Source organism: Microcebus murinus, chromosome 9 (assembly GCF_040939455.1).
Source record: "Microcebus murinus isolate Inina chromosome 9, M.murinus_Inina_mat1.0, whole genome shotgun sequence".
Classification (NCBI taxonomy): Eukaryota; Metazoa; Chordata; class Mammalia; order Primates; family Cheirogaleidae; genus Microcebus; species Microcebus murinus.
Genome location: NC_134112.1, coordinates 102,290,455 through 102,315,341, shown reverse-complemented (window position 1 = coordinate 102,315,341; position 24,887 = coordinate 102,290,455). Strand labels below are relative to the sequence as shown.

General features: G+C 41.9%; 1 protein-coding gene across 2 annotated transcripts in view; it reads right to left on the bottom strand.

Moving 5' to 3' along the window:
• RNF32 (ring finger protein 32) overlaps positions 1-24,887 on the bottom strand; it is a 43,580-nt gene that overhangs the window by 9,794 nt on the left and 8,899 nt on the right. For both annotated transcript variants that reach the window (XM_012786264.3, XM_012786265.3), the window contains exons 4-7: positions 20,005-20,147; positions 16,658-16,690; positions 15,972-16,096; positions 15,634-15,742 (exon numbers count right to left, since the gene is read on the bottom strand). In XM_012786264.3, coding sequence (XP_012641718.1) covers positions 15,634-15,742; positions 15,972-16,096; positions 16,658-16,690; positions 20,005-20,147 — 410 coding nt within the window. The remainder of the gene's footprint in view (positions 1-15,633; positions 15,743-15,971; positions 16,097-16,657; positions 16,691-20,004; positions 20,148-24,887) is intronic.

Below are 24,887 nucleotides of genomic sequence, written 5' to 3'. Positions count from 1 at the left end.
AGCTTAGAGTTCCTTCCCTGGAGGCCCTTCTCCTCAGTGAGCCACAGGTAGAGCGTGCAGCCGGTAGAACGTGTGTCAAAAAGTGAAGTGAAACAGCAGGGCCTGTTCCGCACTCCAGTGTTCTGGTAAGTATGAAGTGCGCATGTGTACCATGAAGTGGGAAACACAAACTCTAATTTGGGTGATTCCACATACACATTTAATGCTCTCATGTTTGCACTTAAAACAGGTATCATATAGTATATCAGGATGAATGGTAAAATTCATGCTAATGATTTAAATTTTTTTCTTTGCTTAGAATAATATGAAATAGCAAATAAAAAGTACATGCTAACTGGAGAGAGAAGCCACAGGAGAAAGGACAGTTTTATACTTTTAGTACCTTTAATGGCACTCTCCCCATTTTTTAAGCGTGTTCTGCTTTTCATGTTCATGGCACTGTGTGTTGCTCTTCCTTCCTGTCACCTGGAACAAAGCCGTCAGCCCATAGGTCTGCCCCAGCGCCAGCTGCCCTCGGCTCAGCTGCTCGAAGCTGTTCTAGACCTTTCCTCAGCAGCAGAGCCAGCCAGCGCACCCTCTGTGGGGAGTCCCCTGCCGGGGCCCTGTGTTGGGGTGCCAAGGCGCCAAGGTTCCTGTGCCCCCCCCTTCTCACACCTTTATCACAACTGCCGCCCCTGCCTCTGGAAACGCTCCTCCCGGCCCCCAGGTTTGGCCTCCTCCATCAACCCCCCTCTTCCTCCTCTATTCCCTTTCCCCGCTGACCTCACACCCCCATACTGGACACCCGGCTGAGACCCGGACCCCTGCAATCCCGTGGGGCTGCACAGCTCTCCTGCCTCCCCGTGTGGGCGCTTCCTTTCAGCCCCGCCTGGAACAGACCCTGCCAGCCCCAGGCCTGCCCCTCGCTGCCGCTGCCGCCCTCCCGTCTTGGTCCAGGGCCAGTTTGCTAGCTTAGGCCCAAATCCTAGCAGTGGACCTTTGGCCCTCCCTTTTTCCCAAACCCCAAAAGCGACTCATCAGCACGTCCCGAAGTGGACACCGCCCCCTAGGGCGCCCTCAGGGGCGCTTATCTGGCTCTGGCTCTGCACCTGCTCGGGGCTCCCGGTGCAGGCTCCGGCCCCTGCTGCCCGGCAAGGGCCCTGGAGGCTGCGGGCCAGACCGCACAGGGCACAGCTCTCTTGCTCTGAAGCACCCGCCCGGCTGTGCCTGCCCTGCAAACCCCCTCCTCAGCACTACAGTAGCAGGGAGCTGCGGACTGGCCTGTTCCATTTTGGTTTCTGTTCCCATTTCACCTCCTCAGCTATCACCACCTTATTTAAAACACTTCACTCTCCACTTCACTCTCTGCCTCCTTCCTCTCTTCATAGTTTTCTTCCTGGCACTTATTACTTCTTGACATTTTTAACAAAATGTTTTATTTCTTGCCCCCCCCCCATGAGGCAGGGCGCCCTTGCAGCAGGCAGGGACCAGCAGCCTGCACTCAGAGCGCATGTGGAGCCAATGAGGGCGAGTGAGGCTGGCGGCGCTCACAGCCTCCGCGCAGAGGAGCTGGTAAGTAGCAGCTCAAATCCTCGTTAGGCCTTACTGGAAATGAAGTTTGCAAAGTACAAAAACTCCCAATGCCAGTCCATGAGAGCAGTATAGATGGGCCTTGTAATGCTGTTACCCATAGTTAAGTCTAAGTTATATTTCCATATTAATTTGCATAACAAAATATTTTCACACTTACTAGCAATTACTACTTTTTTCTTCCTTAATTTAAAAGAAATTAAAAGCATTTCTTAAATGAGAACAATTCCCTTTATAAGCAATGGTGGTAATAGACTATTAAAATACATTTTATTCAAACTAAACTAAATTTATTTATTTATTTATTTATTTTGAGACAGAATCTTGCCCTGTCACCCAGGCTAGAGTGCAGTGACATCATCACAGTTCATTGCAACCTCAAACTCCCCGGCTCAAGCAATCCTCCTGCCTTGGCTTCCAAGGGTGCTAGAATTACAGGTGTAAGCCACTGTACCCAGCCTAAACTAAATAATTTTAACTTTTACCACTTACAAGTTGTGCACAGTGAATGATGACAGAAAGGATGACAATTTCTACAGTGGCTGTGTGTTAAAATAGTTTGGGAATTGCTGAGCCACTGTTTCCTGGGCACTGTGCTAGCCTGAGGGTCAAAGATGACAAACACTTGTACCTTTTAACAAGGATCTCTCTCCCAATGAAGGAGGAAAAACAAGACTGACAATCTAACGTGCTGCCTGCTGTAGCAGAGGACTTATAGAGACAAAGGCAGCAGTAAGGAAGGAGTGGAATTTGACAGGCTTCTCAAGGCACTGCACTGGAAGGGACTCTGGGCAGAGGTGGCAGTGGGATTGGGAGACCTGGGGAAGGAAGGAGTGAGAGAGGTGAGGAGTGTGCACAGGGGAAGGAGGTAGTGAGAGAGGTGAGAAGTATGCACAGGGGAAGGAAGGAGTGAGAGAGGTGAGGAGTGTGCACAGGGGAAGGAGGTAGTGAGAGAGGTGAGGAGTGTGCACAGGGGAAGGAGGTAGTGAGAGAGATGAGGAGCGTGCACAGGGGAAGGAGGTAGTGAGAGAGGTGAGGAGTGCACAGGGGAAGGAAGGAGTGAGAGAGGTGAGGAGTGTGCACAGGGGAAGGAGGTAGTGAGAGGTGAGTGTGCACAGGGGAAGGAAGGAGTGAGAGAGGTGAGGAGTGTGCACAGGGGAAGGAGGTAGTGAGAGAGGTGAGGAGTGCACAGGGGAAGGAAGGAGTGAGAGAGGTGAGGAGTGTGCACAGGGGAAGGAGGTAGTGAGAGGTGAGTGTGCACAGGGGAAGGAGGTAGTGAGAGAGGTGAGGAGTGTGCACAGGGGAAGGAGGTAGTGAGAGAGGTGAGGAGTGTGCACAGGGGAAGGAAGGAGTGAGAGAGGTGAGGAGTGTGCACAGGGGAAGGAGGTAGTGAGAGGTGAGTGTGCACAGGGGAAGGAAGGAGTGAGAGAGGTGAGGAGTGTGCACGGGAAGGAGGTAGTGAGAGGTGAGTGTGCACAGCAGAAGGAGGTAGTGAGAGAGGTGAGGAGCGTGCACAGGGGAAGGAGGTAGTGAGAGAGGTGAGTGTGCACAGGGGAAGGAGGTAGTGAGAGAGGTGAGGAGTGTGCACAGGGGAAGGAGGTAGTGAGAGAGGTGAGGAGTGTGCACAGGGGAAGGAAGGAGTGAGAGAGGTGAGGAGTGTGCACAGGGGAAGGAGGTAGTGAGAGGTGAGTGTGCACAGGGGAAGGAAGGAGTGAGAGAGGTGAGGAGTGTGCACGGGAAGGAGGTAGTGAGAGGTGAGTGTGCACAGCAGAAGGAGGTAGTGAGAGAGGTGAGGAGCGTGCACAGGGGAAGGAGGTAGTGAGAGAGGTGAGTGTGCACAGGGGAAGGAGGTAGTGAGAGAGGTGAGGAGTGTGCACAGGGGAAGGAGGTAGTGAGAGAGGTGAGGAGTGTGCACAGGGGAAGGAGGTAGTGAGAGGTGAGGAGCGTGCACAGGGGAAGGAGGTAGTGAGAGAGATGAGGAGCGTGCACAGGGGAAGGAAGGAGTGAGAGAGGTGAGGAGCGTGCACAGGGGAAGGAAGGAGTGAGAGAGGTGAGGAGCATGCACAGGGGAAGGAGGTAGTGAGAGAGGTGAGGAGCGTGCACAGGGGAAGGAGGTAGTGAGAGAGGTGAGGAGCGTGCACAGGGGAAGGAGGTAGTGAGAGAGGTGAGGAGCGTGCACAGGGGAAGGAGGTAGTGAGAGAGGTGAGGAGCGTGCACAGGGGAAGGAGGTAGTGAGAGAGGTGAGGAGCGTGCACAGGGGAAGGAAGGAGTGAGAGAGGTGAGGAGCGTGCACAGGGGAAGGAGGTAGTGAGAGAGGTGAGGAGTGTGCACAGGGGAAGGAGGTAGTGAGAGGTGAGTGTGCACAGGGGAAGGAAGGAGTGAGAGAGGTGAGGAGCATGCACAGGGGAAAGAAGGAGTGAGAGAGGTGAGGAGCATGCACAGGGGAAGGAGGTAGTGAGAGGTGAGTGTGCACAGGGGAAGGAAGGAGTGAGAGAGGTGAGGAGCATGCAGAGGGGAAGGAAGGAGTGAGAGAGGTGGGAGCATGCACAGGGGAAGGAAGGAGTGAGAGAGGTGAGGAGCATGCAGAGGGGAAGGAAGGAGTGAGAGAGGTGAGGAGTGTGCACAGGGGAAGGAGGTAGTGAGAGAGGTGAGGAGCGTGCACAGGGGAAGGAGGTAGTGAGAGAGGTGAGGAGTGTGCACAGGGGAAGGAAGGAGTGAGAGAGTTGAGGAGCCTGCACAGCGGAAGGAGTGCACAGGCAAGGGGGTTGGCGTGCGTGTCCCCCTGAGGACCGTAGCAGCATTGGTGTATGTGCCCTCTCAGACACTTCACCATGAACTTCTGACGGCCTCTTAACTGTCTATGGGTACCAACCTTTCTTTTTACTATTTTCCTACATGAATCTTATGATCTGGCCAAACTTGTTTATTCAGCTCGATGAATAATTCTTATATTTTTCTGTTCCCTTGACTTCATTCATATGAACGACTACTGGAAATTTTACACATGCATCCCAATGTACTTGGGCTGGAAGTGATTCCACTGCTCTCTGAACTCTCATAGTGCACTTCAGGCCCCTTCATTTGACAAGTATCACTGGCTGGAAAGTGTTATCTTTTTCCTGTGTGCAGTTCTTATCTCCTGAATGAGTACCTTAGATTCAGGGAAGCACTGATTCATCTTTGTAAGGCCCTTAGCATCAATAAAAAGTTTTGACTTTAGGGTTGCAATATATTAGAAATGAGGACAAATATGTGTCCCAAATGTACCTATTCTAAATGAGTGCAAAAGAAATCTATTTGAGGGCATTCAAAAAAAGAAAAGAAAAAAGAAAATGACAATGCCTGTGTAGAATGATTTTGAAGTTGCTTCTGGTGTCAAAATTCAATAAAACATCAACATTTAGCTTATAATCATAATACTGACATTAGCTTATTAGTAAATATACTGAAAATTGTTTAGTATACACTTAGGGAAAATTTCTAAAAGTGAAATGATATGACTTCTTATTCTTATTTTGATTGTAAGTTAGCAAGGTGATATTTTTAAAAGTCAAATCAACATTTATTTATTGACTAGCTATTGTAGTCAATTCAAAGTAATATCCGAAGTGTAGCTACTATCAAATATTCTTGAAATGTTGAATTTGTTCAGGGTTCCTTCTTCCCTTATTTACTCCCTTACTTTTCATGTGGGTTGATGACCTGGGTAACTGAAATTGCAAGAACTGGCAGAAAAAAACTGACAATTGAGTTCTAGCTTTTAAACTAATGAATGGTTAATATTATGAATTCTACAGAAACACACAAAATATATAAGATTTTTTAACTTTAGGAAAATGTCTTAATATTTTTTCCTTTTCAGCCTCATATTTCTGATAGATAATTTGATAAATTAAGTAACTAAGAGTTTGAGTTATTGATATGTAAGGCAATTTACTGGTCATTTACTAGTAACATACTAGCTAAACATTAAAAAAATATATACCAACAAAAGTACCCAGGTGAACTTTGTCTACCCAGGAGGCCTTTTTAAGTGATCCATCTTGATGTCAGCAAATTGCTTACTAATGTGTTGACTTATGGCCACCCTCAAAAGCAAAATGAAAAGCCTGGAATTTACAGCATATCAATGAATCAGTTGATAAGCTTTTACTGGTTTAATATCCTTCCAGTCTTGCTGCTTGGAGCCACTTGAAGTTAGCAACAGAATGTTTGCCATCTCTATGTGATAAAGGAAGTCAAAGGACTAAACAAACTTTAAGACCATTATGCTGTTTGGTGAGATGTAAATGAAAAAAGTCAGAGAAATCTCCTGCTGGAGGGTGTGGGAGCCGGCAGCCCCTAAAGTCAACCCCAGCATCTGACAAATCACTAACCCCACTTTTTAAACAATGGTTAGGACTTTTAGCTGGGGTGGAGATAATATAATGCATTTGAAAAGTTTTAATTGCAGCAATAAAAGACCATACCTCAATTATATGACATATGCTAGCAGCATTTCTAGATAAGGATCAAAGGCATTCAAGGACCAATCATTGCATTCTGGGCAACACTCTGGGCTTTGGGTACACACTGGTGGTGGGTATTAGCATAACAGCTTCAGTGACCTTTCCAGGCCTCTTTGATCTGAGTTTGTCAAAACTTGAATGAATAAGTGTATGAGGACTACTGTATTATCCCCAGACAACTGAAATACCGTCTCTGACAAAGGCATTTCTTACTGAATTTTAATTCTCTGACACTTACTTAAGGGTACAAAACTCAACATTTGACCTTTTCAGTTCTTACCACAAGACTGCAAAATAGTTAAAAGAACATACATTGTGGCACTACATCACTGCTGTGATTCAGTTTTGTTAGGAATGTGTCAATGATATTTTAAAGCAAGGCAAATTTGTGAAAAATGCTCAAGTATATGTAAGCATTCCTGTTTGTAGAAAGATGATCCCTGTATTAATTAACACCCAATAGATGCATGAAAACTAAAAGAAAAACTTCATTAACTCTGTAATAGAGGAGTGAAAATACAAGTACACAATTCCTTTACAAGTAAAATAGCTTAATTTATAAAAATAGAATGGCCTGGGCCAATCTAGAATATTAAAAACATATCTATCCTAGTGAGATCTTAAAACATAAATGAAACAAACACTTCCTTATAAATTATGTCTAAAAACATCAAATCTACTACTATCCCATTTTGTCTTTCTTTCTAATGACTAGACTTCTTTTTTTCCTGAGGTAACTTATCTGTGACCTAAACTAGTGGTTCCCAAGTGTGGCAAAGAAGTTTTCACTTATCTGCTAGCAAAGGAAAAGAAAGTAAAGGCAGCTTAGTGAGATTTTGAAAAGCTAAATGTCTGCAGTGAAAAACGAATATCCTTTAGTGTTTAGTCAGGTACTTACTACTTTTCTGATGTTAAAATAGCCTTTTTTAAATGAAATGGTTCTGATGGTATATGGTGGTGGTGTTTTTTCAAACTCTTAACTTAGTAAAATAAAAAGTTTTAAAAGTTGGCAATGACTTTGTTGGAGCCCCAGATTTCTCTTACAGTTCTGCAGATTCTAAAAACCACTGGAATACAGAATTTGAAATGGGTTGTTGGGGAGGGAATGGAGAATCAGTTACAACTTCCTGATTTTACTGACTAATGGAGGTAGTAAAGCCAATATTTGTCTGTCTTTAACTTAGGAACGTGTCACAGGACTTATTTCTCATGGTAATTTGCAATTTCATTTTTTTAGATTAAAAATAAAATGGATTTGCATTAATTTAACATTCACCAATAGTCTGTATGGAGATGGAGCTTAGAAATGTAGCTGGAGATTTTGTGTTTTTTGTTTTGTGATTTTGTGTTTTAATTCTCCCAGAATTAAAAACTATTGTTCCATAGATAATTATGAGTTTACCATATTGGATATTGTTAATTATTATACATTTTGCTTTGCAAAATTTCCAATTTCTAAGACTCAAACATTAGAGCTTGATAATAGTTCACTGATATACAGTTCCGTGCACATTTAAGTGTGGGGCGGGTGATGAGGTATGTGTGAACATACAAGTAGGTGGCTTCCCATACTATGTAGAAAAACCTGGCATTCCTGGAATGTTGCTGACTATATTACAAAGCTAGTCTTTCACTCAAAGGAGGCTTGATAAAGTCATTGTTCATTTTGGCTTTGGAATTTATTTTTAATGGATGTATTACTAGGAAACCTATAGACATTGATTCATCTGAAGCTGGTCTTTATTTCAGTATACATTTTTAGCTCTGAAGAACTTTCAGAAATATAAAGTAAGGATGAGAAAATGTAAATACATTTTAAAAAGATAAAAAAATAGGGATGAATATAATAAGAAACTGAATCCTGAGGTGGGAACTCAAGACCAACAGTTACATTTTTATTTTAAATATCTTAATCTATGATTTCTAGATTTCTAGAGGCATCATAGCCTCATTTTACTTATAACCTTATGTCAAAAATATTTTTATAGGTATTTAAAGGAAAAGAATTCAAACGTTTTTTTACTGAAACACACAAATTTGTTTCTTGATTAAAATAATATTAATAAATTCTGTTTCTATCATTAGAAAAAATGATATTTAGTTATTTTTGTAAAGAAGTGTGTACTCTTAAACTAGATGACAGGCCGGGCGCGGTGGCTCACGCCTGTAATCCTAGCTCTTGGGAGGCCGAGGCGGGCGGATTGCTCAAGGTCAGGAGTTCAAAACCAGCCTGAGCAAGAGCGAGACCCCGTCTCTACTATAAATAGAAAGAAATTAATTGGCCAACTGATATATATATAAAAAATTAGCCGGGCATGGTGGCACATGCCTGTAGTCCCAGCTACTCGGGAGGCTGAGGCAGAAGGATCGCTCGAGCCCAGGAGTTTGAGGTTGCTGTGAGCTAGGCTGATGCCACGGCACTCACTCTAGCCTGGGCAACAAAGTGAGACTCTGTCTCAAAAAAAAAAAAAAAAAAACAAAAAACTAGATGACAGTCAGAGTCGTGTATAAAGGCACTCCATGGGGGACAGCTACTTTCTTACTAGGCACGGGGTGTGTGGTTGTACGTTCCACGTTTGTTTGCTACTAAGCTATTCTAGTTTTGAACTGTAAAACCTTTATTCTACTTATATGATTACATCTTTTAAAAGGCACAAGAAAATGACTGCAACCCCTAAATGCTAATATCTGTATTATATATGCAAATATTCCACGTTTACAAAAAATTCAAAGAAAGATGATCATTTTCCTTTGTTAACAGGACAAATTACCACCTAGTATATTCTTGCAGTGTATTTCTACAGACCAGCCTTTAGACATTAGTAAAAGCCACTACAGCATTACTCGCCACACAGTGTCCAACAGAACTGAAGCTGGGTTCACACGCTGCTCAACAGCTTCCAACTGCACACGCTGCATTAGGGGCATGCTCGCTAATCATCTCTCCCTAAGTGCAGGCAGGAGTTGTCTGTCTGATTCTCTTCATTTCATTTAAAAAGTATTGAAATATTTAATCCATGTGGAACATTTTTGGCCATGTGGTATTAAGTCATGTTCTTTATTCCCTCTCCACATGAATGGACTACATTCCCTGATTTTCCTCAAATAATTTTTTCTCCACTAATGGGAAATAGACCCTTTACTGTATACTAAGAATTCCCATATCCTGAGATGTATGATTTCTACTGTTTCATCAATCATTTGTCTGTTACAATTTCACAAGAATCTTCGTTGAGAAATTTATATATTTTGATGTCTAACAAAGCTGTTCTAACTCATTAACCTTTCTTTCAAAAAAAATTATAAGCTCTTCATACTTCTCTAGATAAACTTTAGAATTAACCTGTAAAATTCCAAATGCATGTCCTTTGGGAGTTAGAAACTACATTAAATTTTTATGAAGAAAATGGATATTTTTACTTATATCCAACATAAAATGTCAACCATTTTATTCAAGTTTTTTATTCATCAGAAAAACACTTTTTTCTTGTCAGTGTCATGCACATTCCTTGTTAAATTTACTTTTAGGTATTAACTATTATGAAAGTGATCATTTCCCTATTATGAAAGTGATCATTTCCCATCATATTTTATATCTGATTATTATTGCTATACAGAAACTGATTATTGCATTTTTATCTTGAATTTGAATATATTCTAATAGTTTACTTCTAAATTTTTCAAATGATTTTATGCATTTTAAATCCATATATAAAATATGAGTTTATATAATATATAACATATTTTTGCGTGTTGTATATATTTTGTTTTCATGTGTTATTGCATTGGCAAGGATTGGCCAAAGCATGATGACAGTTGAGTAGCCTAGTTTTGCATCTTTAGGGTTTCATTTTCTAAAACAATCTATTTGTAGTTTCTGATACATAGTCTTTATTGTGACAAGGATATTTCAGTCTAGTTCTAGTTTGCTGACTGTTATTATTAGGAATGGCTATTAAATTTTATTTAATATCTTTTCAGTAAAAATTGAGATACTCATATAATTTTTCTCATTTTATACTTTAAATTTCTTTCCATGTTTACTATTTTTACAGGAAGTAATTTTTATTATATTCTCAGATTTAATGGCATAACATATATAAAATTCTTGTATAATTTAAGAATTATTTCCATTTATATGGGAACACCTCCATTTCTGTATATCTGCAGAAGACCAGTGTCCCAACTCAAGTTAGGCAGAGAGAGAGGGAGGGAGAGAGCTAGTGAATCCCCTTCGTCAGCCTCTTTATTCTTTCTAGGCTCTCAAAGGGTTGGATCTTGCCTACTCACACTGGGGAGATGAGTCCACTGATAAGATCAAATATTGATCTTATCTGGAAATACCCTCACAGACATACCCAGAAATAATGTATAACCAGATAATTTGAGTATCCCTTAGTCTAGTCGAGTTGACACACAAATTAACCATCCTACCTGGGTAATGTGAAATTCAATAACCTAGTTCAATAATCTTTCAGATTTATTAAACATGTTGGCATTTTAAAATTATAGATTCAAATCATAGAATAACATTTCATAGAGCATTCCTATAGTTAAGAGAATGAGTTTTATCAAGATAGAAAGGTAGAAAAAATTATCAAATTTAAGAGTCATTTGATAAGGCATGTTCTGTATCATAAAGGACAGCCTGTGAGTTGTACTCACATAGGCATGTACACATGTAAAGCATATGCCCATACAGACAACGAGTGTGGTGCATGTGGTAAGAGGAGGTTTTGTTTTGTGAAAGTTTTATTTCTGTGAAATGTATGTATGTGCTGGGTCATTGTATGGAACATATTTCTTATTGTGGGATGAGGCAAAGTCTGAAGGCCACTGCTCTAAAGAACTTGTAGAGTTTGTTCTTAACACCCACCTCCCCCAACACACCTGCAAAAAAAAATTCTGATCTGCTTATCAATTTCTTCTTAGATATTTGGCTTAAATGAATTAGCTATTCAGATTTTCTGGTACCATCATCAAAAGCCTCAAAGGAAAAATCAAATTTGTAACATATAAGCCTAAATATAATTTATAGTTCTGTTCTTTCTCTATCTCTTGAGTGGTATTATTTCTACAGACAACAGAGGTTTAGAGATGACCAATGAAAGCTTAAACTGGGGTTTGAAAAGTGGGTACATTTCAGTTGAGGTGGGGGTGACAAGTAAGGATGGGCACAACTGCAGAGTGAGCTTGTGCACTTGCCACAACAGACACGGGTGGATTAGAGGTGGCAGTGCAAAGTGCTGAGGGCACATGAGGAGAAATACAGTAGAGGGATGAATTAGGCATAGACGAAACTACAGGAATGCGGGGAGTTGGGAATACAGGACTAGAACAGAGCTACAGAGCTGATCCAGGACTAGAAACCAGCAACAGAGCTGATCTAGGGCGGGAACAGAGCTACAGATCTGGATGTGGGATGGGAACAGACCTACAGAGCTGATCCAGGGTGGGAACAGAGCTACAGATCTGGATGTGGGATGGGAACAGACCTACAGAGCTGATCCAGGGTGGGAACAGACCTACAGAGCTGATCTAGGGCGGGAACAGAGCTACAGATCTGGATGTGGGATGGGAACAGACCTACAGAGCTGATCCAGGGTGGGAACAGACCTACAGAGCTGATCTAGGGCGGGAACAGAGCTACAGATCTGGATGTGGGATGGGAACAGACCTACAGAGCTGATCCAGGGTGGGAACAGACCTACAGAGCTGATCTAGGGCGGGAACAGAGCTACAGATCTGGATGTGGGATGGGAACAGACCTACAGAGTTGATCCAGGGTGGGAACAGATCTACAGAACTGATCTAGGGTGGGAACAGAGCTACAGATCTGGATGTGGGATGGGAACAGACCTACAGAGCTGATCCAGGGTGGGAACAGACCTACAGAGCTGATCTAGGGCGGGAACAGAGCTACAGATCTGGATGTGGGATGGGAACAGACCTACAGAGCTGATCCAGGGTGGGAACAGACCTACAGAGCTGATCTAGGGTGGGAACAGAGCTACAGATCTGGATGTGGGATGGGAACAGACCTACAGAGCTGATCCAGGGCAGGAACAGAGCTACAGATCTGGATGTGGGATGGGAACAGACCTACAGAGCTGATCCAGGGCAGGAACAGAGCTACAGATCTGGATGTGGGATGGGAACAGAGCTATCGATGTGATAATCCTCCTCACAGAAGTGGTAAGTGAAGTTGTGGGAGAGATTCAAAACAAGTACCAGGAGCACTAGGGGTGATGAGGACTCCCCAGGGGCCCCAGCCCTCCATGCAAGTGCAGTAATGAAGTAATGAGGCCATTCCCGGAGGCAGGGGTGAGGTGGATGGGGAGGAAGAGAGCCCCCCCTGCTCACCTGCCAGCTGGACGTGGTTTTCCTTATCTTTTTAAAAGAAACTGAAAATATATTCTTAGTTGGGAGGATTTATTTGCAGATTTGCTACATGGTTAAATCTTGGCAGGTAAAGCTACAGCCCCTGTTTTTTCACCGACAAACATTCTGAGACTTGGAGCAGCCCCATTAATGGCACCTCCCAGCACAGGACGGCCTGAGACACCACAGTGCTCTCAGCTTCTGGCTCCAGACTCAAAATCTCCTTACTTTTGGTTCTCAAAATAATCCTGTCAATATTGGACCTTTTACAGAGTAGAAAACCAGTATGTGAGTGAACCTCTCATGTGTCACAGAATCACAGATGATAGTGCAGCCATGCAGTTGAATGAGTCTCCTGACTGCTTTATGTGAAAGCAAAGCATAGCTTATATTTTCAAAAGTTATTATAAGATGATGTGTGCACATGAAAAAATATTTATACACATGAGGTGAAATGACTATTAAATCTGTAATTAAAAGTTTTTAAGAGAAAACAATGAATGATTTCTGATTTGAGAGCCAATACACTATTACATATTAGAAATTACTAAGAGTAGCTCAGAGAAAAAGACTGATGTCACACTACTGAACATAGAAAGCATGGAAAGAATATAAAGAAGGATGAAAACAATTGTGGACAACAGTCATTTACGGAAATGAGAAGAAACTACAGCACTAGAGATTACCGATCTCTGACTTTGTTAGAAAATGATAACTTGGCTGAGCATGCATGTTTACTGAGTGAGCGTGGAGACCAGTTAGGCTGAAGCTGTTATCTTGGCCAGGAGTGAGGACTAGATAAGAAGCGTGGGGAGCTGAGAGCTGGAAAGGAAGGCAGCACACTGCTCTCTAAACGGCAAAAGAGGAATGGGTCCTGTCCAAGAAAAAATGAAGGCAGCATATATTCTTTTTATCCAGTAAATTACCAGGACTTTTAGCTGATTGCTATTTATTCTTTAATACGGGGATATTTGAAAAAGAATCACTGGGTAGCACTGAAAAATGGAAAGTGTTTCACAGGCCCACCTGTAGGCAGAAACGAGAGGGTGTCTTCTGCCACAGCTCTGTCCCCTCTCCCTAACTCTCTTGTGCTCCCCAGTTCTAAGGGACATGAGTGACTTGGAGAAGAATACTTTTCTTCCATGAAGGTAGAATTGCAGATGCTCTCTCCCCGGCCTGTAGCCTCCCCCCTGCAGCCTGCCCTCCCTGCTGCTCCCCACCAGAGGGTGCCACCTCCCACACCAGGTGAGGGACAGCACCGCTGGCTTCCCAAGCCACAGCAGCTAATTCATACTCTCCACCCCACCAGTTCAACTTCTTTGTCTCTGAGACAAAGGTGCACTGCTCACATATTGATATTGCTGTTAAACTTGTCCTGCTTCTGGAAGCAAATCAAACATATTTTCTTGATTAAATCTGAGGCATAGTGGGATCACAATAAGCACTATTCTTCCTTTTGCACATACTTACAACTACATTACTTGGGACAAATACCTAAGTGACCAGAAGGGTTGTTAGGAAAAAAAATCATACTGCTTTATAGTCAAGCCCCAAACTATTTCCTTTTAGGGTTCCTGTGTAGTTCTGGGACGCTGTAAAGAAGTCTCCTCTCCCCAGGCACAGGAAGGGTGGCAGAGGTGAGTGGTGAGCGTGAGGGCAGAGCTCGGCAATGCACTGCCCTGTGGTGGTGACAGACACCTGCTCCCCCACAGACCAGAGCGGGGGATGACTGTACCCCGTGAGGAGTAACTGTCTATCACTCGCTATAAATGGGAGGGCAGGCTAAAACAACGAAGTTTAGAAAAGATCTAAATAATTATGTAAATAATACTTCCAAACAAGTGGTCATAGGACACTGTGACTGAGTTTGTCTTAGTGATCTGAAGCTAACATCACGTCAGGTCACCACAGTGCTACTATAAAAAATAAAATACACACACACAGAACACAGAATATCACTAAATCGGCAACAATTTACATAAAGAAACTGGAACAATAGATTAATATTTATAATAAATACAAATTTGCTGGTACCTACTGTGTGCTAGGCCTTTATAAATACTGTATCTATTCTTAGACCAGCTCTGCAAGGTGGAGATGATGGGGAAGGAAAAGACCTCAGAGCCATGGTCCCTGTCATCTGCCTGCAGCCTCAAGGCCGATGGGGACAAAACTGGGACCCCACCCTGGCCTCGCTGCTCCTCCCATTCCACCATGCCTGTCCTTTTTGTATGGGGTACAGGAATGGAGAACTGTCAAATAAGCCCCAAAAAATAAAAATAAAAGATACAAAGTGGTTAAAGGAAAGCCCAGAAATGGGCCAGGTGTGGTGGCTCATGCCTATAATTCTAGCACTCTGGGAGGCCGAGGCGGGCGGATTGCTCGAGGTCAGGAGTTTGAAACCAGCCTGAGCAAGAGCGAGACCCGTCTCTACTATAAATAGAAAGAAATTAACTGGCCAACTAATATATATAGAAAAAATTAGCTGGGCATGGTGGCGCATGCCTGTAGTCCCAGCTACTTGGGAGGCTGAGGCAGGAGGATTGCTTGAGCCCAGGAGTTTGAGGTTGCTGTGAGCTGGGCTGACGCCACAGCACTCATTCTTCCCTGGGCAACAAAGCGAGACTCTGTCTCAAAAAAAAAAAAAAAAAGAAAAGAAAAGAAAAGCCCAGAAATGGAAGTCCTTTGTTTCTACAGCAGGATCCCATGAGGCCTGGTACGCGGTGAGGGGAGCTTTGTCTCTACCGTTTGCTTCACTTCCACCAGCGCCACACGACACACACCTGCTCTTTTCACTTACTCACAGTTCCGGGGTGGGAGACGCTTAGCTTGTTTCCATTGTTTCATATGAAGAGATTAGTTTATTTAAACAACTGGCATGAAATGGCCCAGCAAAAGTTGCTTTGAATTTAACCTATTCTAATTTTATAAATTTTGTGACTTAACTAGAGAAGAAAATCTAGAAGTATTTTGCCATATAGATTGGAAAACCAATTTAAATTGAAGAGGATTTTTAGTAGCATCTCAACCACTAAAAAGAAAGGCCTAAAAAATGAAGTTAAGTCTTCAAAGTGAAACTGTGAAGTTTTAGTGCCTCTGTCAGCCCTGTCGACTCCAAAGGAGTCCTCTGCATGCAGAGACTGTATCTGAGGAATTAATAATGATCTATACCTACCTTTTGTTCATAGAATTTTTTCCTTAATTTGGCATCTCTGGGAGGTACTGTTTTCCTCAGGTTTCTGTACCACTTTCGAACAATGTGTCCTCTCCAGTGGGCTTGGATTCTGAAACAGATGTTTGACAATGATTCACTCTGGACAGCTCCAGTCGGACAGATGTTTCTGTACTTGCTATGAGCCCTGTACTATCTGAGGCCCCGGGGAGATGACGGTGGCCGAGGGGAGAGAGGAATCCCGGTATCTTCCCAAGTTGGTGGCCATGGCGTGATGGCCACCGGTCTCCCTTACCCTGCACAGGCACTGGCAGCCCAGGGGCGGCAGAGACCCTGCGTACCTCGTTGCGCACTTTACTCTGAATAGGCGGGCCCCGTCGTGTATCACCCGGGTCTGATACTGGTTCTTTCTGCAGAGAGGACAGGTTTTCTTATTTGTGAACTTTTCAAAAGCCTGAAGGCATGCCTGAGGAAAAACATTTCACTTAAAATTTTATGAGTAATTACTTTTAAACATTTTTACTTCTAATGTAATTATAGTGTTCTTTTCTCTCATAATTATGAGACTTAATCCAATTTAGATTATAAAGTGAAGAAGTTTCATCAGATGTTAACACCTTCCACAGGAAACCTGTTCTAAAAATGGTTTTTTTTTTTACAAGAATATACATGCACAGACATCAAAAACTTTTGAAAATCAACTAGTGTAAAGGTAAGTCATGCTTGTGTATAAGACTAACACAAAGATAGAGCATATGAATTAAGCTATCACTCACTTTGATGTGCACTAACAACAATCTGTTATACAAACATTTGTGGTTCTTTTGTCACAGAAAATTCATGATTTTCAAAACAGGATGAATTGTACTATAGCCTACAGTCATGTTTCTAACTATAAATGGTGATTATGAATAAAACAAATGGCTCTTTTTAGGAGACTTTAAAATGAGTACGGTTTCTCTGAGCCGTAAGAATGAGAAGGATGCGCGGCGCGCTCGGTTGTGGGAGTGCGGCGGGATTTACTTACTCTGTGGAACACATGGGAACATGAAAGCAGCACCTGTTCATGAGTAAACAAAAAGATGTTTGAAGTTGAATAAAAGAGAAGCAACATAAATGTATTAATTAAAAGAAAAATTCTGAATGCTTAAAAGGTAAGCTGTATGATTTGAAAAATTAGAAAAGCAAATTAATAACTTTGATATTTATACTATTTAGTCTTTAAGTTTAGCACAGCACAAGAAAAATTAAGCTAACAACAATCTGAAACATCAGACACACACATGAAGTTTGATATTAAGCTATTAAAATGAGTGCACATGTAAAAGTCAAATATTTATGACAGAGATGTATTTCCCAGTAGATCTTACAGAGTGTGCAAGTCACAAGGGGCGAGGAAGGGGGAGGATAGGTCCCGTATGGTGTGGGCTGAAGGAGCAGAGAAATGCTAAGTAAATACCGTTTTTTTAAAGGTCTTTGTTCAACTAAATTACACTCCTAAATTTTTTTAAATCACAGCTTTATTGAGATATAATTTTGACAGTCTTAGATTTAGATAGTGAGAAGTCATGGAGAGATGAGTCATTTTTTTCTTTTCTGAACACAAGGAAAGTATCCTCACAAGAAAATGTCACCTTTCTGTGATCCAAACTCCACAGGCAAAAGACGAAAGACAGAAGCAAAGGAGAATAACTTAATACTGAATAAAGAGACAGGTGGCTGGCAGGTAGCAGGAGGCCAGGAAGGGGTGGGGCCCCACTCCCACCCAGGGCTGGACACTCAGGGTCCCACCACTCCCCACCAAAGGGGGGCTTGCAGCAGCAGCAAGGGCTTTCCCTCTCAGCAAGACAAGTGAGATTTCAATCAGAGACCACCAGGCTGCCTGATTTGGGGAAAACTTTCCAGTTTTTAGAGTGACCAACCTACCTGCCTTCATTCCATCTATACTTTTCTTCTTAAATGGGAATAAAAGAAGAAATATTGGAATAGAACTCAGTTCTAAAACCTTTTCTTGAAACTTGCCAACAATAAACCTAAATTGGATAAACTTAGTAATATGGATTCTTTTCTGTTATCACCATTCAACCTAACAGCAATACTGTGTGTACTTAATTATTTACTCTTTTTAGAATGATTTTTCAAAGTGTTTCATCAACAGATATTCAATCTATATTCAATAACATTATACTTCTGTATATTTAAAATATTGTACTTTTTTTTTTTTTGAGACAGAGTCTCACTTTGTTGCCCAGGCTAGAGTGAGTGCCATGGCGTCAGCCTCGCTCATAGCAACCTCAATCTCCTGGGCTCAAGCAATCCTCCTGCCTCAGCCTCCCGAGTAGCTGGGACTACAGGCATGCGCCACCGTGCCCGGCCAATTTTTTGTATATATATTTTTAGTTGGTCAATTAATTTCTTTCTATTTTTGGTAGAGACGGGGTCTCGCTCAGGCTGGTTTTGAACTCCTTACCTTGAGCAATCCGCCCGCCTCGGCCTCCCAAAGTGCTAGGATTACAGGTGTGAGCCACCGCGCCCGCCCTTAAAATATTGTACTTTTAAATGTTCATAAATATTTACCGACAAATATTCCTTGATATAACAAAAATACATGATTAAGTAGTGGTAAATACACTAAAAATGCCATAGAAGTTCAGATTAATTCCAGTTGGACTCTACTGTAATTGCTGAGTTGACCTACTATGGATCACTTGAATGGCTTACTTATTTCCTCATCTGTTAAATGGGTATAATCCTACCTCAGAGAGGTGAAATTAACTGAAGGCCCTCTGAAATCATTAAATGTTGGGGAAATGCCTACTATTGTTTACAACTAAGGAAAAATCTAATTACAGAAATAACTAGAAATGCAAAATATATAGAATAGTGTCTATATCTATAAAAGACAAAAAATAATAGAATTTAGTGAGAAATTTATAAAAACAGAATGAAAGAAATATTGGGCAGGATGCACCCTGATTGCACAAGATATTCAACTCCAAGTTTTCATTCTTCACACAAACCATCTGGCTAACTATTTAAAGTGTAATTAAGAAGTAGGTTGCTGAGGCCAGAAAGATTGCTTGTGGCTCTATTGACACTTTTGCTACACCAAAGTACTAAATTATCCTAAATGGTAATTCTGTGGTTTAAGGGCTAAATCTTTTCCAAAATAGCCAACTTTCACATATGTAAGACAGGTCCTGATAGAGAACTGGAATATGACAAGTATTAACACATTGACTGCCATGTGAGTCGTATTTAACTCACAGTAGTTTTGAGCCTGGGGCCTTGTGAGGCATATATAACTCACAGGTCTCTTCACCTTGGGAGCTGAGCGAGTTATTTTTCAAGTTGCATATAACTCACACACAGAAAAAAATAAAAAATGACTAATTTTTCATTAAATTAGAAGGGACTGTTTTGTTTTCAAAGTTTTTATTCTATTTCATAATAAAACACCATGACCCCAAGGGAAAATTTTTTTTTCTAGTGTGGCAGTCAATGTGTTAAAATAACTTGTGAATTCAAACTACAAAGAACAAAAGTTTAAACTATTGTGAACTTTTTGATGATGAAACTTACTGAAAGAAATTGAGTTTTAGAATTCATGTACCAGGGTAGGAAGTAAAGCCAGGGTTCCTTAGCTATGAATTCAAGCCTGGTTTTAACTACATTTCCTGTGTTTTCTCAGCAAGTCTCTGAGTGCCACTATGTAGGAAGCATCATACTATACATCATGGGAAATCGCTGTAGGGAACCATTACCTTACACACACAAATTTCTGAGAATATAAGTGTTCCTAACTTCCAGGAGATAACAGTTTAGTTAGGCAGACAAAATATGTACAAGGAAAACCTAAGCTGTAGATTATATATCATCTGTAAACACAGGATAGTATCAATCTTACTATGGTAAAGGTTCATGAGTAAAGATGAAAAGACTTTAGTTTTCTTAAAGATTCTCCCATGAATTCTTTGGAGATATTTTTCACAGTTTTTTCTTTTATGACTCAATTCACAAAACAACTTAAAAATTCCTTTTGCTTTCATCCTTTCTGCACAGCATCCTCCCATCCACTCTCTTTCAGCTGCACAGGACCAGTGGAACGGAAGCATTCCTCTGTATAATTCCTCTGTGTAAACGTTAGCACTTGAGAATTGCTATCATTCAGTAAATAAACAAAACTGTTTAATGAGGGTGTTTAGCTCTTTCTCACGCACATACTTTAAATGGAAAAGAAAATGTTAGTATTTAAGGACAACAGAGGAGGATAAAACTGCAAAAAGGAAGCCTGACATCTTAAGCTCTAACCCACTGTCTCGTTACTAGGAAACAGCCCCACCGGGCTCTCTCTAACCCTCTCAAGCTCAGCACCTGGGGATGGAGGCGAAACTCTTCTTTACATATCGGGCATGGCTGCATGGAATCTCCCTGCAGGACGGACCTCTGCTTCACTTTCTCCCACTCTTCTGGGGACAGTGGCAATGGGGGAGGCTCGAAGAGGCCCAACTTCTGTGCTGAAGGTAAGAACATGCAGAGTATGAGTTAGGATGTAGTTTAGAGTGTGGTGCTCACCTATAATTTTAATAACACTATTGCAAACAAATATTAAACCAATACATTTATGTCACCCACTTTATTTCACAAAATAAGTCGTCCCTTGGTATGGACCAGGAATAGGTTCCAGGACCCCTCCCAAATACCAAAATCATAGATGCACAAGTCCCTTACATAAAATAGTGTAGTAGAAAGAGCTCTTGGAAGTAGAAAATGTTATAGCAGAAATGTGAATGTTGACTGAAAGGCTGGGAGAGAAAGCTAAAATATAGTCACATGTTGCTTAGTGACAGGTCACGTTCTGAGAAATGCCCGGGTGATTCTGTTGTCCAGAGAACATCCTACAGCATACGTACATGGACCTGGGTGGCTAGCCTACTACACACCAAAGCTGTCTGGTGTGACTTATTGCTCCTGGCTACAGACCTGTGCTCCATATTACTGCACTGAGTACTGCAGGCAATGGTAACAGTGGTATTTGTGTATCTAAACACAGACAAGGTATAGTAAAAAGATAATATAAAAGATAAATAATGCTATACCTGTGCAGGGCACTTATCATGAATGGAGCTCACAGGATGGGAAGTTGCTCTGGGTGAGTCAGTGAGTGAGTAGTGAGTGAATGTGAAGGCCTAGGACATTACTGTACACCACTATAGATTTTATAAACACGGGACACTTAGACTACACTAAATTTACAAAAATTTTTTTTTCTTCAAAAATAAATTAACCTTAGCTTATTTAACTTTTTTACTTTATAAGCTTTTTAATTTTTAAAAACTTTTTGACTGTTTTATAACAACACTTAGCTTAAGACACAAACATGTTATACAGCTATGCAAAATATTTTCTTTCATTATATCCTTATTCTGAAGCTTTTTTCTATTTTAAAAATCTTTTTTTTTCCTTTTCCTTTTTAATTTTTTTTTTTTTATTAAAAACTAAGACACAGGCTGGGCACTGTGGCTCACACCTGTAATCCCAGCACTTTGGGAGGCTAAGGTGGGAGAACTGCTTGAGCCAGGAGTTTGAGACCAGCAGTGAGACCCTGTCTCTACAATAAATAGAAAAACTAGCTGGGCGTGGTGGTGTATACCTGTAGTCTCAGCTACTTGGGAGGCTGAGGCAGGAGGATTGCCTGAGCCCAGGAGTTTGGGGTTGCAAAGAGCTATGATGATGCCATTGCACACTACCCCAGGTGACAGAGTGAGACTGTCTCAAAAAACAAAACACTAAGACACAGGCACATCAGCCTAGGCCTGCACAGAGTCCGGATCATCGGGATGTCACTAGACAATAGGAATTTTTCAGCTCCAGTACAATCTTATGGGATCACTGTGGTATATGTGGTTCATTGCTGACCACAACTTTGCTGTGTGGCTCACGACTACATTATCTCATCTTAAAGTAGAAAAAGCAGATATAGCAGGAGATAGAAAATATGAAAATTAAGGGAGTCTGACATCTGAAAAACAGGCACTCTGTCATTCTGCCTGGGACCTGGGTGGCTTCCTGGGTACTGGCTATTCAGCCCGACTCTGCTTCCACACCAGGCATCCACACCTCCTGTCATGCAAACCCAGACTTGCGTATAAGTAATGGAGACCTGAGAACTAGATGGAGAAGAGATAAATAACTCTACTGATGGGTTTCACCAAACTGCTGGGCCTTCTGATCACATGCAATAATGTTTAAAATCAACAGCACGCCTAGTGCCAGATCTCGGTTTCTAAACCCTAGTCTTCAGTGAAAGGAACCAGGGCTCCTCAGAGAAATGGGTGATTCTGGGGGTGGGTTAGGGAAGACACAGGATAAGTGTCCAGTATCTTGTGGTAGCACAAAGGAGCGCCCCAAAATGAAAGAGACGAGGACCAACCTCAAAGCGTCTGTGGCCAAAGATGTGACAAGGAGAGCAGGAGTACCGAGCCATATGCCAAAGTATAAAATACATGTATGCGAGTTGTGCTGATATACATGATTGAATACATAAATAAATGGGAGAAGAGAGTTTCCTTATTGAATAATTCTGTGTGTAGTGTATGTAGATATTAACCCTCACCCAGGAGGTGGAACTCAATCCCTCCACCCCACTGCCTGAATGTGGGCTAGACTTAGTGTCTCACTTCCAAGAACAGAGTCTGGAAAGGGAAAATTCATACTTTTCAGTGGAGAGAACTGGCAGACATGCCCTTAACCAAGCCGTCAGCCGTGATGGACGTGCTGACATGATGCACGCTGGGAGGGTGGAGGGGCTGGGCACTTCTCTCGTGTTCTTCCCATCAACCCAGGATCCCAGCCCAATCGTGAGGAAGACGTCAGGCAAACCCAAACTAAAGGACAGTCTATGAATACCTGGCCAGCAATCCTCAAAATGGTCTATGTCATGAAAACAAGGAAGGACTGAGAAACTGTCACAAGCCAGAGGAAAGATGACAACCACAGGCAACGTTACCCTGCATTGGCTTCTAGAATAGTAAAAGGGCAGTAAGTGGGAAAAGTGAAATCCAAACCGAGTCTGGAGTCGAGTGAGTTAGCAGTAACGTACCAACGTCGGTCTCTAGCTTTGGAAAGAATACCATGCTGAGGGGAAATGTTAACACTAGGGGGAACTGGGCATGCAGGAACTCTGCACTAGCTTTGTCATTTTTCTGTAAATCTAAAATTATTCCAAAATAACAAATGTATTTTAAAATAGCAATAACAAAAGCAGAACTTTAAAAGTAACTCCCAAACAATAACCCGTGCCTGAAAAGTAAACTACACAAGACTCAATAACTTAGGTTAAAGAAAAAGCCAAAAAGAAAACCAAGAAGTGCAGTACCAGGAGCTGAGTGGCCATAAAGGTCAATTTGTGAGACGGCTGAGACTGCAGTTGTGGGCAGTGTACAGCTCTGGACACAGTTGTCAGAAAACAAGAAAGCCTAGAAACAAATGAACTAAGTGTTTAATTCAAGATGCTGGAAAAAGAGAAAAAAACAGCAAATCTAAAGAAACAAAAAGGAAATAACAAAGATCAGGGCAGAAATATCAAGAAACTAAAAGAAACCAAAATCAAAAAAGAAACCAAACCAATACCAGGTAGGCACCAAGATTAGTTTTTCTCAAAAGAGACATTTCTGACAAAACTGGTCAAGATAAAAAGAAAGGAAAATGCAAACAAAATGTAGAGTAAAAAGAAGTAATCATAAATAAAAATTTAAAATTATACAGTAATGTTTATAACTGAATATATTCCAAATACATCTGGAAATCTAGATGAAATTAATATACTTCTGAGAAAATATACAAATATTTAAATTGTCAGAAGAAGAAACAGAAAACTTGAATTGCCCTCCAGCTCTGGTGGGACCCACAGCCCTCCTTCCGCGCCGTGACCAGCAGAAGCAGGCCCAGCCCGAGGACGAATCCTGACTGATCTAGGATGTCGTGGCAACCCTGTTGTCCTTTGCCAATTTTTAGACTATCAACGGGCATGTGACCCATTTCAGGTGGAATGTAAGACAAAGTCTGTTGGGGGGCGTCTGTGAAAACTTCTTCCCCTGCCTTTCCAGTTTGTCCCTTGTCATTAAGGACCTGAACCTGGAACTGCGCAGCTCCCCTCGTTTCCATGCCTGGTGCCATCACCTCAGGATGGCAGAGCTGCCAAGAGGCTGGTCCTAGCAGCACCGATAAGCTGCTGAAGAAGAACTGTGACAAACAACACGGATCTTTAAGGTTTACATCGCTTAAACCGTAGTAAGTGGATTGCTCAATATGCACAGTCAAATGCATCTACACCGATCACCTTTCCTCACCTCACTTAAAACAAAAAAGGAGCCTCAGGCCCAGATGATTTTACAAGTGTGTCACCCCAGACATTCAAGGACCATATTATTCCTATTTTCTATGCTATCCAGACTATTGAAAAAAGAAGGAGAGCTGCTCAAATTATTTTATGAAGCTTGTATGACCTTGGTAAAAAAACCAGACAAGGACAGTGCAAGCACAATGACGGGCCAGCGGGCTCTATGGCTAAACGTGTAACGTGCTGAGCAAGTCTAGTTGTCAGAACCCGACAGTGGATTTACAAAGCACTGGGATCAAGCACAGCTTGCTGAAGGTGTACGAGGAAGCTGCGGTGTCAGGGAGACCGCTCTGTGACTCGCTGCACAGACGAGCGGAGGAGAAACTCAGGCAAGACCATCTCAACAGCTGCAGGAAAAAAAGCATCTGATAAGTACTATTTAGGTTTTTAAAAAACTCTGGAACCTTGTTAAATGGGAAATTCCATAATTAGATAAAGGGCAACAAACAAGCAAAACAGAACGGAACAATAAAGAGCGAACATCATACAACTGGAGAAATTATCACTGTTAGGCTCAGTAACACGACAGAAGTGCCAGGTGTTACTACTTGTGTTCACCACAGTTTAAGAGATGCTGGCCAGTCAAAAAAGACAAAGAGGGAAAAAAGAAGGGATATAAAAATGGAAGGGAAGAGTCAGTAATGATCACTCCAGAGAGCGAATGACTTACTTAGAAAACCTCTAAGAAGAGTTGGAGAAGACCTGAATGGCGTGAGATGCCACCATTTCTGTGGGTCAGATGGTTACCACTGTTAACGTTATTTCCCCTAATCTTTAAATACAATTTAAAAAGTTTCCAGCAGAATTTTATGCAGAAAATAAGGGAATTTTAGGGGAAAAAAAGGAGAAAAGGGCT